The following is a 16,044-nucleotide window of genomic DNA, read 5'->3' as shown; positions in this document are numbered from 1 at the left end:
AGTCTCTGTTGAAAAAGTTTGACGACTTCGGCGGGGGAAGACATTGCAGACAACCAATGTGATTGATAAAGCAAGCTCTGTTTATTAGCAATCCAGAGGCATTTAAATAGTATACCAGCTTGTTAACTCTTAATTGGCTTAAACCTATCAAAGGGCATTTCTGCTTCTACATAATGAGACTACATTGGCAAGCTTCTACTAGTTATGTTCTGATTAAAGAATTCAGAGTTCACCCTCCCTTCTCCTGGTCAGTACATCTTATCGGCACAGCTGCACATCCTCAAAACTCCCTTTTTGATCTCAGGCCTGTTTCTCACACAGATGCTTTCTCATGCAGGCAGTTTCTCACACTAGCCTTTGCTTGCAGGCCTTTTGCTTGTACAGTTCTTTTATTGATCCCATAATTCTACCAATGACCCATGCCCCTGATCCTCTAACCATTCTTCAACAAGTCTTGGAAGTGATGTTCTTCTTACAGCTTCCTCTGTGACCTGATAGAACCTATCACATGGCCAGTTTGAAAATGGACAATTCTTTGAGCCACTTAAAATTTGTGACCGCCTCTGTGATCCACACTTAAGAATAGATAAACTCCCCCCCAAGCTCTCTCTCGTTTCCGGCACTGGGACAGGTGGCTGCAGGCCCCGTGCAGGGTCCCATGGGCCAGGCCCAGGCCCTGCTTGGGACAGGCCGGCCGGGTCACAGCCATCCTGGAGCTGACGGGCCTGTTCCATCCGTGGAATGCCCCCACTGCCTTGCTGGGGGCAGCCAGAGCGGCTTGGCTCTCCCCCCTCTCCACTGCGATAAGAAACATTTCAGCTGCAAGGCCTAGGTGAGATTAACCCTTTTAGTGCTGTGAAGAGCTGAAAACCTGAGGGAAGAGAAAGAGGAGATGCTTAAAGCTGAAATTCTGTTCTGAAGCTATGATATATCAGAGTATCCCATTGTAATTTCATGAAGATCTGGGGGGGTGGAGTGTTCAACTCACAAGCAAAAGCACCTGCGCTGAGATAGGCAGATGCTGACACAGCTGTAATTACATGAGAAGTTTGGACAGGGAGAGATGGAACCAAATGAGGACTTTTGCTCCAAATGGGAAAGGAGAAGGGCCTCTGTTTTTTGTTTCTGAACGGCTCAACCTTAAAATTGTACCCCAAAAAACTTCAAGAGTGGACCCTCGAAAGCAGTTGCGGGAAAAGCTGCAAGTCGGGGGAAGGGACTCACATGCGAGCAGAGAGACCTCTTCCTAAATGGACTGAACAAAGTTATTTGGAAGTGGGTGGCTCTCTCGTTGTGATAATGTTTTCATAGCACGAGCAAGAAGAGACTTCTCTTTCTAAATGGACTGAACAAGGTTATTATGGAAGTGGTAAACAGACTGAACATCTTAAGGGTTGTCTTTCTACATTGTCAGTGGGAGAAGGGAGGAAGGTGGGGGAGGAGAAGAGTTCTGAAGGTATGGTATAAGTTTTTTTCCCCTCTTTTAGGTCTGTTAATAAACTTTTTTATATTCTTTCAAGTTTGGTGCCTGCTTTGTGTTTCTCCTAATTCTTATCTCACAGAAGATAAACAGTAATGAGTATTTTAGACCAAACCACTACACTAAATTGGTGTTTCCGCCTGGTTACAAACTGAACCCACTACAGTTGGCAAGGCATAGTCCCGGAAGTGCAAAGGGGTGCTTAAAGCTTCCTCTGTGACCTGACAGAACCTATCAGCTGGCCAGTTTCAATATGGACAATTCTTTAAGCCACTTAAGGTTGTGACTGCCTCTGTGATGCACACTTAGGAATAGAAACCCTGAGGCAGATGTTCTCTTTCGTTTCCGGTGCTGGGACAGGTGGCTGCAGGCCCTGTGCAGGGGGCCAGCAGGCCCGGCCCAGGCCCTGCTTGGGCCAGGCTGGGCTGGGACACAGCCATCCTGGAGCTGATGGACCCTGTTCCACCCGCGGAACCCCCCCAAAGCCCTGCTGTGGGCAGCCAGAGAGGCTTGGCTCCCCCCGCTCTCCACTGCGCTAAGCCACATTCCAGCTGCAAGGCCTAGGTGAGATTAACCCTTTTAGTGCTGTGAAGACCTGAAAACCTGAGGGAAGAGAAAGAGGAGATGCTTAAAGCTGAAATTCTGTTCTGAAGCTATGATAGAGTACCCATTGTAATGTCATGAAGGTATTGGGGGGTGGAGTGTTCAACTCATGCTTGTTAGCAAAAGCACCGGTGTTGAGATAGGCAGATGCTGACGCAGCTTTAATTTCATGTGAAGTTTGGACAGGGAGAGATGGAAGTGATGAGGACCTTTGCTCCAAATGGGAAAGGAGAAAACCTCAGTTCCTAGAGATGCTCCCAGAGATAGTCCTAAAGATGAAGATGAGGAAGACCCTTTGCTCCAAATGGGAAAGAGAAGGGCCTCTGTTCTTAGAGATGAAAGGCTCCCAGAGATGGGTGAAGAGAACTTTTGTTTCTGAACGGCTCAACCTTAAAATTGTATCCCAAAAAACTTCAAGAGTGGACTCTTGAAAGCAGTTGTGGGAAAAGCTGCAAGTCGGGGGAAGGGACTCACATGCAAGCAGAGAGACTCCTCTTCCTAAATGGACTGAACAAAGTTATTTGGAAATGGGCAGCTGTCTCTTGATAATGTGTTCGTAGCATGAGCAAGAGAGACTCCTCTTCCTAAATGGACTGAACAAGGCTATTACAGAAGGGGTAAACGGACTGAACATCTCAAGGGTTGTCTTTTTACATTGTCACTTGGAGAAGGGAGGAAGGTGGGGGGAGGAGGAGAGTTCTGAAGGTGTGGTATGATATTTTTTTCTTCTTTTAGGTCTGTTAATAAGCTTCTTTATATTCTTTCAAGTTTGGTGCCTGCTTTGTGTTTCTCTTAATTCTTATCTCACAGAAGATAAACAGTAATGAGTATTTTGGACCAAACCACTACACTAAATTGGTGTTTCCACCCGGTTACAAACCCAACCCGCTACATGTGGACATTTTAACCTTAGTGGATGTCATAGGTTAGCAAGCATAGTCCCAGAAGGGATATCCTTGCTAAGGGGTGCTTACAGCTTCCTCTGGGACCTGATAGAACCTATCAGCTGGCCAGTTTGAATATGGACAATTCTTTAAGCCACTTAAAGTTGTGGCCGCCTCTGTGATCCACACTTAAGAATAGACAAACTCCTCCCCCCAAGCTCTCTCTCGTTTCCGGCGCTGGGACAGGTGGCTGCAGGCCCCGTGCGGGGGCCAGCAGGCCCGGCCAGGCCCTGCTTGGGCCAGGCCGGGCCGGGCCACAGCCAGCCTGGAGCCATGGGCCTGTTCCAGCCGTGGAACCCCCCCCCCCACTGCCTTGCCGTGGGCGGCCAGAGAGGCTCGGAACCCACCCCCCCTCCACTGCGGCCGAGATTCAGCAAAGTGGCACCTCTGTCCGGCAGAGGTCAGGTGACCAACAGCGATAAGCCACATTCCAGCTGCAAGGCCGAGGTGAGATTAACCCTTTTATTGCTGTGAAGAGCTGAAAACCTGAGGGAAGAGAGAGAGGAGATGCTTAAAGCTGAAAGTCTGTTGTGAAGCTATGATACATCAGAGTATCCCGTTGTAATTTCATGAAGATCTGGGGGGTGGAGTGTTCAACTCGTAAGCAGAAGCACCTGCGCTGAGATAGGCAGATGCTGACGCAGCTGTAATTTCATGAGAAGCTTGGACAGGGAGAGATGAACCAAATGAGGACTGTTGCTCCAAATGGGAAAGGAGAAAAACCTCAATTCCTAGAGATGCTCCCAGAGATAGTCCTAACGATGAAGATGACGGAGAGCCTTTGCTCCCAGGGAAGGAGAAGGGCCTCTGTTTTTTGTTTCTGAATGGCTCAACCTTAAAATTGTACCCCAAAAAACTTCAAGAGTGGACCCTCGAAAGCAGTTGCGGGAAAAGCTGCAAGTCGGGGGAAGGGACTCACATCGCAAGCAGAGAGACTCCTCTTCCTAAATGGACTGAACAATATTTGGAAGTGGGTGGCTGTCTCGGTGTGATACTGTTTTCATAGCACGAGCAAAAAGAGACTTCTCTTTCTAAATGGACTGAACAAGGTTATTATGGAAGTGGTAAACCAACTGAACATCTTAAGGGTTGTCTTTACATTGTCAGTGGGAGAAGGGAGGAAGGGGGGGAGGAGGAGGAGAGTTCTGAAGGTGGTATAATTTTTTTTCTTTTCTTCTTTTAGGTCTGTTAATAAACTTCTTTATATTCATTCAAGTTGGTGCCTGCTTTGCATTTCTCCTAATTCTTATCTCACAGAAGGTAAACAGTAATGGGTATTTTAGCCCAAACCACTACACTAAATTGGTGTTTCCGCTCGGTTACAAACCCAACCCGCGACAGTGGACCACAAGCCCTGGGAACAGCAAACAAGAACTTGAAGGAGGTAGAAGGAACTTTATGTATTACACTGTGTCTTGTTTAAAGGAAATCATGCGAGATGGTGGTTAATCAATGTTGCTAGGAAACATGAATATTGCGGGTTTTACTGTAAGGTATATAAACCATGCTGTAGAAACAGTAAATCAGCTTTTGCTTGCATCAAGCCGAGTCCCATCTCTCAATTGCCATCACCAACCAACCAACCAAACCCCAACACAAAATTAAAAAAAAACCATCCCCACTAGCAGGAGGATGCCTGCAACCCTGCCTGATTGCCCTGCCTACGTGAACTGCCCTGCAAACTGCCATGCTATGCCCTCAAAGATGTGCCATGCCCCTATTTGCCCGGTCTGGGTCGCTGCGCTCCCTAAAGCCTTCTTTTAATTGCACCTCCAATGGCCAGAGGTAAATTTTTTTATTTGATACAGAAGCAACTTATTTGGTATTGAATACCTGCAGAGGAAAACTTAGATCAGAACCTATAAGTGTTGTGGGTGTGACAGGGAGGAAAGAGAACAGGCCCTTTTTACAACCATTACCATTTAAATTAAGGAAAGAGTGGCAGACACATCAATTTTTGTGTATGCCTGAATTCCCAATCCCCTTGTGCAGGAGACATTTATTGGGAAAACTGGATGGTCAAATAACTTTCCAGGATGGGGAAATACAAATTAAAATACCCAAATCAAAAGCTGTTGAGGTAAAGATTTTTATGTTACAGGAATCAAATCAGGTGGAAGAAATCCCAGAGGAGGTAGACAATGCTGTAAACCCCACTGGTTTGGGCCACTGAGATGCCTGGATGATCAAAGGTGGCCAAACCAGTTGAAACAAAGAGTTTTAAATCTAACAGAAAAAAAGCTGTTAGACGAACATTCCTAATAACAGTTTTGAGTCAAAATTGGGAACATATCTGGGATTGATTTGCCATAGACATGTTCAAAGAAACAACAATTTTCAGGCATTTATATGCCGACTTCGGGTGGGGCAAGCCATGCAATCAATGTGATTGGTAGAGCTTCGTTTATTAGCAATAGAGGCACTTATATAGTATTGAGTACAAGCTTATCAGTTCTTTAATTAGTTTAAACTTACAAAGGCGCATTCTTACTTCTACATAATTGGGTTAGATAAAAGACTACACTTGGCAAGCTTTATGTTTTGTCTTGAGAGATCAAAGTTTTTCTTCCCTTCTCATGGTCAGCACATTTTTATCAGAACAGCACTGTACCTCCTAAAAAACTCCCTTTTTTTCCCAGGCCTGTTTCTCACACAGGCACTTTCTCATGGAGGTTTTTTCTCATGCAGGCCTTTGCTTGCAGGCTTTTGCTTTGTACAGTTCTGTTATTGATTTGTTCCTTTTACCAATAATCCATGTCCCTGATCCTCTAATCATTCTGCAACATTTATATACACTATAACATCTAAGATTTTTTTATAGACACTCCCAAAACTCCACCCAATTTATTGCATCATGGCATAGGCGTTTTGTTTCTTTTAATTGCTACCAGAACATTTAATTTATCTTTGTTTAATGGATAATCCAAGTTTTATCCAGCTAAACAGTGCTTTATTAAATTTACTGTCCTGGTTAGACAATTACTATTGATTAAGTGTTCTGGGGTGTACTAGCCTATGAAGTGGCTCCCTTACTGCACCTGCAATGTATTAATCAAGTTTTCTGGGATGTATAGGCCTTTGACTGCTTAACTTTCTCAAGATATCTTTCTTGTTCTATGATATCTAATTCATCTCTAGTTATATGAAAACCATTAAATCATTCTTCATTGAATTTTGCTCTTCAGCTACTGATAAGTTCTCTAAAGGGGTATGGGTCCATAGAGTTCCTTTCTGCAGGTGAAGTGAGGTAATTTCTCAGGGTTTTCTACTGACATTCAGCCAACACAGATCTAAATCAAAACCAGCTAAAATCACAGTCAAACATTTCTTAACTAATTAAACATAGTTCATTACAAATTTTTTTTAAAATCACGAAACTTCTGGCTAACTAAGATATAACTTGCTGTCACTGTGAGGATTACTCTCAAACTTGCAGCCAGACTGGTAAGGATAAAAACAATATCCTGTTAAGTGGGAGGCAAGGAAAAAGTTGGAGAAGCTTATAAAAATTGGTTTTAATATGGGTTATTGAAAGAGTGTGGATCAGAACATAACACACCAATATTACCAGTTAAAAAGCAAAACGGGGAGTATAGATTAGTACAAAATTTAAGGGCCATTAATAAAATAGTACCTGATACTCAGCCAGTAGTAGCTAATCCGTACACACTCTTGGCAGCACTGAAAGGGAAATACAAATGGTTCTGTCATGGGTTTGCAAAGCATACTCTCAGAAATTATGTTCTTGCAAAGGGGTACTTACAGCTTCCTCTGTGACCTGACAGAGCCTATCAGCTGGCCAGTTTGAATATGGACAATTCTTTAAGCCACTTAAAATTGTGACCGCCTCTGTGATCCACACTTAAGAATAGACAAACCCCGAGCAGAGCCCTCTCTCGTTTCCAGCACTGGCACAGGTGGCTGTGGGCCCTGTGGGGGGGCCGGCAGGCCCAGCCCTGGCCCTGCTAGGGCCAGGCCAGGCTGGGCCACGCCAGGCCTGGCCACGGCCATCCTTGAGCCGATAGGCCCTGTTCAACCCGTGGCCCCCGCAAAGCCCTGCTATGGGCGGACGGAGCTCCCCCTCTCCAGTGCGGCCAAGATTCAGCTGAAGCTGCCCACCGCTGGCCGGCAAAAGATCATGTGACCAACAGCGATAAGTGAAATTCCAGCTGCAAAGCCTAGGTGAAATTAACCCTTTTAGTGCTGTGAAGAGCTGAAAACCTGAGGGAAGAGAAAGAGGAGATGCTTAAAGCTGAAATTCTGTTGTAAAGCTATGATGTATCAGAGTACCCGTTGTAATTTCATGAAGGCATGGGGGGGGTGGAGTGTTCAACTTGTACTTGTGAGCAAAAGCACCTACGCTGAGATAGGCAGATGCTGATGCAGCTGTAATTTGATGAGAAGTTTGGACAGGGAGAGATGGAAGCGATGAGGACTTTTGCTCCAAACGGGAAAGGAGAAGACCTCAGTTCCTAGAAATGCTCCTAGAGATAGTCTTAGAGATGAAGATGATGAGGACCCTTTGCTCCCAGGGAAGGAGAAGGGCCTCTGTTCTTAGAGATGAAATGCTCCCAGAGATGGGTGAAGAGAACTTTTGTTTCTGAACGGCTCAACCTTAAAATTGTACCCCAGTAATTCAAGATTGGACCCTCGAAAGCAGTTGTGGGAAAAGCTGCAAGTTGGGGGAAGGAACTCTCACATGATGCGAGCAGAGAACCAACCCGGGCCGCTGTCTCGTGGTAATAATTCCTCCATAGCATGAGCAAGAGAGCCTCCTCTTCCTAAATGAACTGAACAAGGCTGTTACAGAAGGGGTAAACAGACTGAACATCTCAAGGGTTGTCTTTTTACATTGTCAGTGGGAGAAGGGAGAAAGGTGGGGGGAGCAGAAGTGTTCTGAAGGTGTGGTATTTATTTTTTTCTTCTTTTAGGTCTATTAATAAACTTCTTTATATTCTTTCAAGTTTGGTGCCTGCTCTGCTTTTCTCCTAATTCTTATCTCACAGAAGGTAAACAGTAATGAATATTTTGGACCAAGCCACTACAGGTTCACAGTGCTCAATCTTAAGGATGCCTTTTTCTGTAATACCTCTTGACCCAGATAGTTGGAAATTGTTTGCTTTTGAGTGGGAGAATCCAAACACTGGGCAAAAGATGCAGCTAACATAGACTGTGCTAATCCAGGGCTTCAAAATAGCCTCACTTTATTTGACAATCAGCTGGCAAAAGAAATTGGAAAGCTGGAAAAAGAAAATCTGGACAGAACTTTACTACAATGTTTAGATGATATTCTGCCAGCAACTAAGACTGAATGGGAGTGCCTCGATGCTACTCTAAGTTTGGTAAATTTCTTACAACAATCTGGATACAGGGTGTCAAAAAAATGGCACAAATAACCAAAGAAGCAGTAAAAAAATCTTGATTTTGAGATTCACAGGGAAAAAGAAGCTTGGGAAGCATCTGAAAGGAAGCCATTTGCCAGACTCCGGAGCCAAGGACTATAAGAGTTCTACGAGCCTTCTTAGGTATGGGCGGATGGTGTCAGTTAAGGATTGCCAATTATGGGGTACTGACGAAACCCTTGTATGATCCTCCACTGAAAAATACTTGGTATGGACTCCTGAGAGTCAGAGGGCTTTTAAAGCCCTAAAAAGAGACTTAATTCCAGCCCCTGCATTGCGACTCCCACACTTAACCAAACCATTTGAGGTATTTGTGCATGAAAGGATGAACCTGGCACTAGGGGTATTGGCACAGCATTTGGGGTCATGGAAGCAGTCTGTGAGGTACTTTTCCAAACAATTGGACAATGCGAGTAAAGGATGGCCCGGATGTTTGAGTGGTGGTAGCTGCAGAGCTTTTAACCCAGGAAGCACAAAAGCTGATATTGTGACAAAAGATTAAAATATACTTACCCCACATGGTAATAGCTGGTTTTGAACAAAAAGGAGGACTTTGAATATCGCCAGCAGGGTGTTGAAATACCAAGTTGCCCTACTGGAGCAGGAAAATGTTGAACTTATGGTAACTACTGCTTTGAACCCAGCCATGTTTCTCCAGGCTTCAGAAAAAGCCCAGAGACCTTTGCACCATGACTGCCTGGTAACCATTGGACAAGTGTGTTCTGGCAGACCGGATCTCAAGAGCCATCCCATCCGGGACCCAGAACTGGACCTATACACCAGTGGGAGCAGCATGGTATGAAATAGAAGAGAGGCAGCTGGGTATGCAGTGGGAGCCTTGATCCAGGCAATAGAAGCCCAGGCTTTATCTATTAACACATTGGCACAAAAAGCAGAATTAATGATTTTCCACCAAGTGCTAGAAATGGCTGAAGGAAAAAGGGTAAACATATAGACTGATTTTAAATATGTTTTTGGAATAATTGACACCCATAGAGCCATATGGAAGGATAGGGGATTTTTACTGGCACAGAGGTCTCCTATTAAGTACAAAGAAGAAATTTGTCAGCTACTACAGAGTGGACAAAAGCCAAAAGAAGTGGCTGTGATGCCCTTGTAAAGCCCATCAGTAAATACAGGGAATCGATTAGCTGACAAAACAGCTAAAGAGGTTGCTGAGAAAGGTATCCTTGCACTAATACCTAGCAAAAAGTTGAATGTCCTGGAACAAAAACCAAATTACAGTAATCAGGACAGGCAGTTAGCTGCATCATTAGAAGCTACGTAAAATCTGAGCAGGTGATTGGTAACCTCATGGGAGAAGGTAATTGTACCTCCACAATTAATGTATAAGATAACAGAACTAAAACATCAGGAAACACATTAGGAAATAGAGAATATGGTGATTAGTTTACAAAAGAATATAGTAAGTACAAAAATGACAGAAATTAATAGATCAGTTGTTGAATAATATGTGATTTGTTTGCAAAATAATCCCAAGGATGGAAGAAGGCCGCCTCCAGGGCTAGTAAAAAAGGGCAGTTCACCAGGTGATTATTGGCAAATAGATTTTGCAGAATTGCCCAAGCAGAATGGGGACTGGTACATTTTGGTATTGGTAGATACTTTTTCTGGATGGCCAGAAGCTTTCTCATGCCACACCAACAAGGCAAGGGGAGTCTCAAAAGTTTTGCTGAAATTAATATTTAATAGCACTGGAACTAACTCTTTTAAGTCTTAAAAGGTACATCATTATCAACAGATCATTGGGACTAGACTTGCCTATACATCCTTTCCAACCAGGAAATACAGTGTGCATCAGAGCCTGGAATTTTGGACCAATCCAGGAGAAGTGGAAGGGACCAAATCAAGTCCTCCTGGTAACCTACACTGCACTTAAGGTAGAAGGAATCAAGCCCTCAGTTCACCACACACAGGTAAAACCAGCAATCACATATCATTGTGAACTGTCAGATAATCCTTTATGCATGAAAATATGAAGGTAACAAGACTAACACTGTGAAGTTTTCTATTTAATTTCTTGTGTGGTGAATTTGTATTCCTTTTTTTTTTATTTTTTTTTTTTTTTTTGCTTAGAGTTCTGTAACAGCTTGCTTTCCAATACCAACCTCAGCAGAAAATCCAGTTCCATGGGGAGTCTTAGTCAGCAATTTGACAAAAAAATGGGAACAGGAGGGAAGGAAATAGCACCAATGCCAATTGGACAGGGATGGAAGGAGAATATTCCTTATGAAGGACACATAAAAACAATACTGTTCAGAATTGTAATATTTCAAAACTGTATCTGGAAATAACCTCAGGAAATATTTATCGGCCAACAGATTGCACTAATACCCCTTGGGGATGTGAAATACCAGAAATATGGAACAGCCCTCAGACAGGACAATGGGAATACATCCAGCCAGTTCAGTGGTCTGGACTGGGAAGAGAGTCCAGGCCACACAGAAGACCCCTTACAGGTTGGTATAAAATATCCTGATTTAATAAGGTCAAGGCTAAAGGATCCAAGGACAAAGGAAAAGTGGAATTGCACTCAAATACACACTTGTACTAGCAGGAATCCTGAGGTACAGCAGCTCATGACTGTGGCCCAAGCTTTAAGGTTGGGATGTGTTTGTAGAAATTATTCTACCTTTCTTAATGACATCTGGTCTCACCTAATAAACAATGAGACTTGGAGAGATATAGACTGTCAGCAGGACACGGTAAATCATTAGGACCCACAGTATGGGTGGGAAGTAATGGAATTTGGACCACACATTTGCCCTTAGCAGAATCAAGAGTGTATTGGACACTAGGAGTATTAATGTTATGTCCCTTGTGGAAGGAGTCACCATTGGGAACCCAACTATGGGGAAAAGTTCATTATGAAAATGTGATGAAACTTGGAAGCACCCCAGTATGGGAGCTATAGTGGGATGGATTTTAGAATCCATCTTTACTCCTCAAATATCTACCTTTAGGAACAGACCAGCCATACACAATTTGACTTTACAAATGGAAACTTTAGCAAATGCAATTCAATTGGGGTTAGCTGAAATAAATTAATAGTTGCAAGCCACAACTAAAATGACCTTACAAAACAGATTGGTGTTGCTGCTGCCCGAAGGGGCTGCCCTTCCCTGCCCGGGACTGGTCAGACAAGTCCGGACCTGTCCCTGCCATGTGCTCTGAATCCCCTTTGTTCTGAGCGCGGGTAAAATTGAAAGTAACTCGGACTCCACCGAAACAGAGTCTGATTGGCTGGTTATCCCGGGTCCACCCCTAGTTCTCCCCTTTCCCTTCCCCCGAATAAAAGATGAGCCAAGCAGGCTCGGCCCCCTCTTGCCTTGGCTCTCCTTCTGTTAACAACTGCTTCTGTCTCTTTCTCGGGACGGGAGGAAATAAGACAAACAGGATTGAAGCACAAGCTTGAGCTGTATTTCTACCTCTTTGCTTCTGCTCTTGATATTAGCTTTGCAGCTATCACTTGCTGCTTTTTAGAGCTACTGAAGTGCTAGATCGCCCTTGCAGTCTCTCTAGGCAGTTCGGGGCTTTCTAAAGCACTGAACTATGAGCCTAGCTGGCTAAGTGTGCTGTGAGAATATCTACAGATTGGCTTTAGACTTATTACTGTTACATGAACATGGAGTATGTGGTTACTTGAATTTAAACAACAATACTTGTTGTGTGCACATTCCAAATCTGACTGCTGAATTGGATGATCAGATAAAGAGGATAAAATCAGTTGTTGCATCTAGCAAGGAATTAAGAGCTGGATTAGAAAGTAACTGGTTGAATAAAATATTTAAAGCATTTGGATTTTCTCTGAGTGGTTTGTTGGCCTCACTTTTGCAAAGTATAATTGTGATCATAGTAATAATTTTGATTATGATACTTGCTTTAAGCTGCATAAAAAACATGATTGCTAATGCAATGTGAGGAACTTATGTTAGTAAAAAAGCAAAGTGAGGCTTATGAAGGCTTGAAGGGAAGACAAGCTTCACAAGCCTCAAAGGGGGGGGGAGGGAATGTTGCCAGATGAAAAATTGTTTGCACCTTGTGGGATAATACAATGCTTATTCTTCAAAAACCACTGGCCTATGGAACCGCACAATGCTTATTCTGTAGGAAGAAGAACTGGAAAGCATCCAGCCCAGTTGTTCCAAGTTTTACCCGTTCACCAAGTGGTCAGGTATGACTTTGGGGTTGTCGACCACCAGGGACCACCAGAGACCCCCAGAACAGAACACATGCGTAAAAGGGAGGGAAAATATGTTAATGATTTGGGGGAAATAATTATCATATGTGTGTTTATTCCAGGAAAATCAATGAATATGAATGTGAAATACAGTATATAAACAGGAGCTTTTTCTGTACTCATATGCACCATATTTTGGAGGAGATATTCCCTTGTGCATATAGCTGAATAAAGAATGCCTGCTTCTTAATGCTGCATTGGTGTTAAGGAGATTTTATTTTTACTGATTTTTGGTAGCACGCCACCACTATTAAAACGTTTTCATCACAGTTCATCCCCCACAACACCCTTCAGAAGCCTCCTGGAATGTTTCTGTCCCATTTTTAACCTTCCAGCAGATTTCAGGAAGTTTCAAGTCCCCCATAAAAACCAGGGTCTATAATCTGAATACTTCCTCAGGTTGTTTAAAGAAGGTCTTGTCCCCATCTTCACACTGATCAGATGGTCTGTAAGAAACTCACATCATATCACCCCTTACTAGTCTCTTCTCTGTTCCTGATTCACAAGCTCTCAGACAGCCTGTCACCTACTCAATAGAAGACCTCTACATGCTTGAGCTACTCCTTCATGTAAGGGCTAGCGTCTCTGCTTTCTTGCCTGTCTTTCATAAAAAGCTGTTAGCTGGAGCTGTACCATTTTATAAGACCATTTCCAGGTAAAAGCTCTAGGTGAGATTCCTAATAGTACTTTATGAACTTTGAAAGTCTTTTCCTGTAAGCATCTGAATATATGTAGAATAGCTGCTAATGGATAGGATAAGAGACCAGATCAGAAACCAGCATCCTTTTTTTGTCAAAAATACATGAGAATATGGTATAATTCTATGAAAGGAGCAAGGAAGCACAATATGCTTACTAGTTCTAAAGCTTGCACTATATATATATACACACACTGTATTATATATGCCACTGATATTTACCCCAGGAAATAATAGTTTTTATTTTACATCAGGGAAGGCTGGATGAGCAGTGAAACTCCAGAAATTCCACCTCCTAAGTTTAAGTCCAGTTGATATAACTATGGGAACCATACTTACTGGAGGAGGCACACTACACATAGGAAGGTGCTGTCCACTGAATACCACAGAACAACCTGGGACCTGCTGTGTGCTGCAGGGTGGTATGTGCTGGGCTGTACAAAGTGGAATTCCATGTGGCTCCACCGGTGTCACTGTGTATGAGATGGGGACTGCGCCCTGATGGATCTGCAGCAAAAACACATGTATAAAATAAGCTGTTGCAAGGGCTTTGAACAGTTATGGGATGACAGAAAAAAGCTTTCACATAACATAAGGAAAAAATAGTTTTTACTCTGAAGGTGTTAAGGCAAATACCTGCAACCATTGTCCTTTACCAAAACAAACAAAAAAAAAAATCTTCTCACTGGAGTATCACTCTTCAGTCAGTCCTTTTAGGACAAGGCCAGGAGGGGCCTTTCAAGATGTTAAGTCCTCTAATGCACCATTAGACACACTCAAAAGGATCTCAAAGTCAAAAAAGATGCCCCTCCTACACACTAAGGTTAGTTCTGAGAGAAAATAGGCAGCAGTAACCACCATGCAAAAGCCAGCCAGAAAAAGGAAAGGGGGACCACATCCCTACAAGCAGTTAAAGAATCTCTTCAACTTGTCCTTGCAGAGCAATTAAATGTTAACTCAGAGACTTATATTTTTGAAGAAAAAGAACTACAGATAGATTTTCTTTCCTGTAAATAAGCCAATCTCTGAATGCCTACTCAGGACAACACTCCAGGGATGTGTCTTAATATAAGTAAAAGCAGTAGTTGAAATCAAAGATTAATAGTAGAGAACATCATGGCTTACAGCTTTTTTTAGTTAGCAGTGTTCACTTAAAACTCAGTCATCAATCCAAGGGTTGAAAGTACTTGGGACCCATGTGAGAAACGAAGCCCACTCCTTTTGGTTTTGGAGTTTTATAAATTTAATAAGGGACAATAGGGGACAAAGGTCACTTAAAGCAAAGAACAGCGCTGAGTGCTTAGCTCATAGCCAGAGGCACACCCACTTACACAAACTTCCCGGTTATATGCTTTAACATCATTCATATTAATAAACCACAATGCATATGCATAGTTTTTCTGTGAACTAATTTACTTTTTTTTTTAGAAGGGATTAACATAGTTCCTCCTCCAGTCTGCCTTTTAGAGCATGCATATTATGATGTGAGGGTCTTTGAGGGTCTTCTCTGATGAAGGCTCAGGTCTTCCTCACATCTTGAACTTTTCAACTTTGTCTTTGGAGCACGTGCAGTTATGGTGTTCCTAGGTCTTTCTGGGTCCAACCGGTTTGAATTCCATTCTCATTAGCACATACTGCTGCTTCTCTTATCTTGTCTATTTTTGAGATTATCCACTTGGCTTTCCATTTATTTAAGCATTAAGAGATTAGTTAACCATATACTAGCTATTACATTGTATAAAAAGTTATAATTCAAATTATATAGGTATTTTATAACTCAAGCTATATCATCATCTTGTAACTTTAATCCTAGTTATAATGTTAATTAGTAAATATCTGCATAGCAAAGTTATTCTTAACATGCACATAATTTTCTTAACATATTCCAATACATAATATTTCTTGCATTTCACTACCTGTGAAAGCCAATGCTATAATAGCTGTTTATCACACCCAGAAACTACTCAATTACTTGTAATACATCAGGAATCTGGCAAAATTGAAAAGAATCATAGGTAGGTAATGTGGATCCAGACAAAGCAATTATTTTGAAGAACCTTCCATCACAAAGAACTAAAATGGAATTTACCCTTGTAAAATGAACTAGCAAGAACAGATCATTACAACCTATGGCGCTGCATGGGGTTGTCGTGACCCAAGTGCAGGACCCAAAACTTGGCCTTGCATCTTGGGGTGATTTTATTATGATACTCTGTCCCTGATCATCTCCTTTATGTCCAGAAATGACTGCTGTAGATTTAAGATGGACCAGGGGGAGGGGCAGGAGCCTGGGAGCTCCTGTGTGGGTTTTGTTCAAAGACTCTCTCGGAGCATGATGGGTGTGGCGTGGACCAGACCTTACTTTGTTGCTTTGTTCAATTAGTTTTTTGCTATCTTAAGCAAGAAGTTTCCTTTTTTTCCCCTTTCCCCTGGCCTGGAGGCTGCAGCAGCAATCCTTTTGGTGGCTTCTGTTTTGTTTTCTTTTCTCTTGAACTGTTTGTCATAGTTTTGGTCTGAAATCAGGCAATCGTCAAGACAGCCAACTGGGAGCCTGCTGGAGCCGCCCTGGCCAGCCTGAAACCTTGGGAAAAGCTGAACCAACAAGAGAAAGGACACCAAAATTCACCAGCTTCATCTGCTGTGAGGAGGAGACCAAC

The 16,044-nt window shown here is 42.9% G+C and overlaps 1 protein-coding gene across 1 annotated transcript in view; it reads right to left on the bottom strand.

Moving 5' to 3' along the window:
• LOC138102678 (E3 ubiquitin-protein ligase RNF38-like) overlaps nt 1–16,044 on the bottom strand; it is a 406,849-nt gene that overhangs the window by 125,319 nt on the left and 265,486 nt on the right. The window contains 1 exon segment of the mRNA XM_069000397.1: nt 13,727–13,894. Coding sequence (XP_068856498.1) covers nt 13,727–13,894 — 168 coding nt within the window.

Source organism: Aphelocoma coerulescens (assembly GCF_041296385.1).
Source record: "Aphelocoma coerulescens isolate FSJ_1873_10779 chromosome W unlocalized genomic scaffold, UR_Acoe_1.0 ChrW_unloc_scaf_1, whole genome shotgun sequence".
NCBI lineage: Eukaryota > Metazoa > Chordata > Aves > Passeriformes > Corvidae > Aphelocoma > Aphelocoma coerulescens.
Note: the sequence above shows the minus strand (reverse complement) of the source record. Positions and strands in the feature narration are given on the sequence as shown.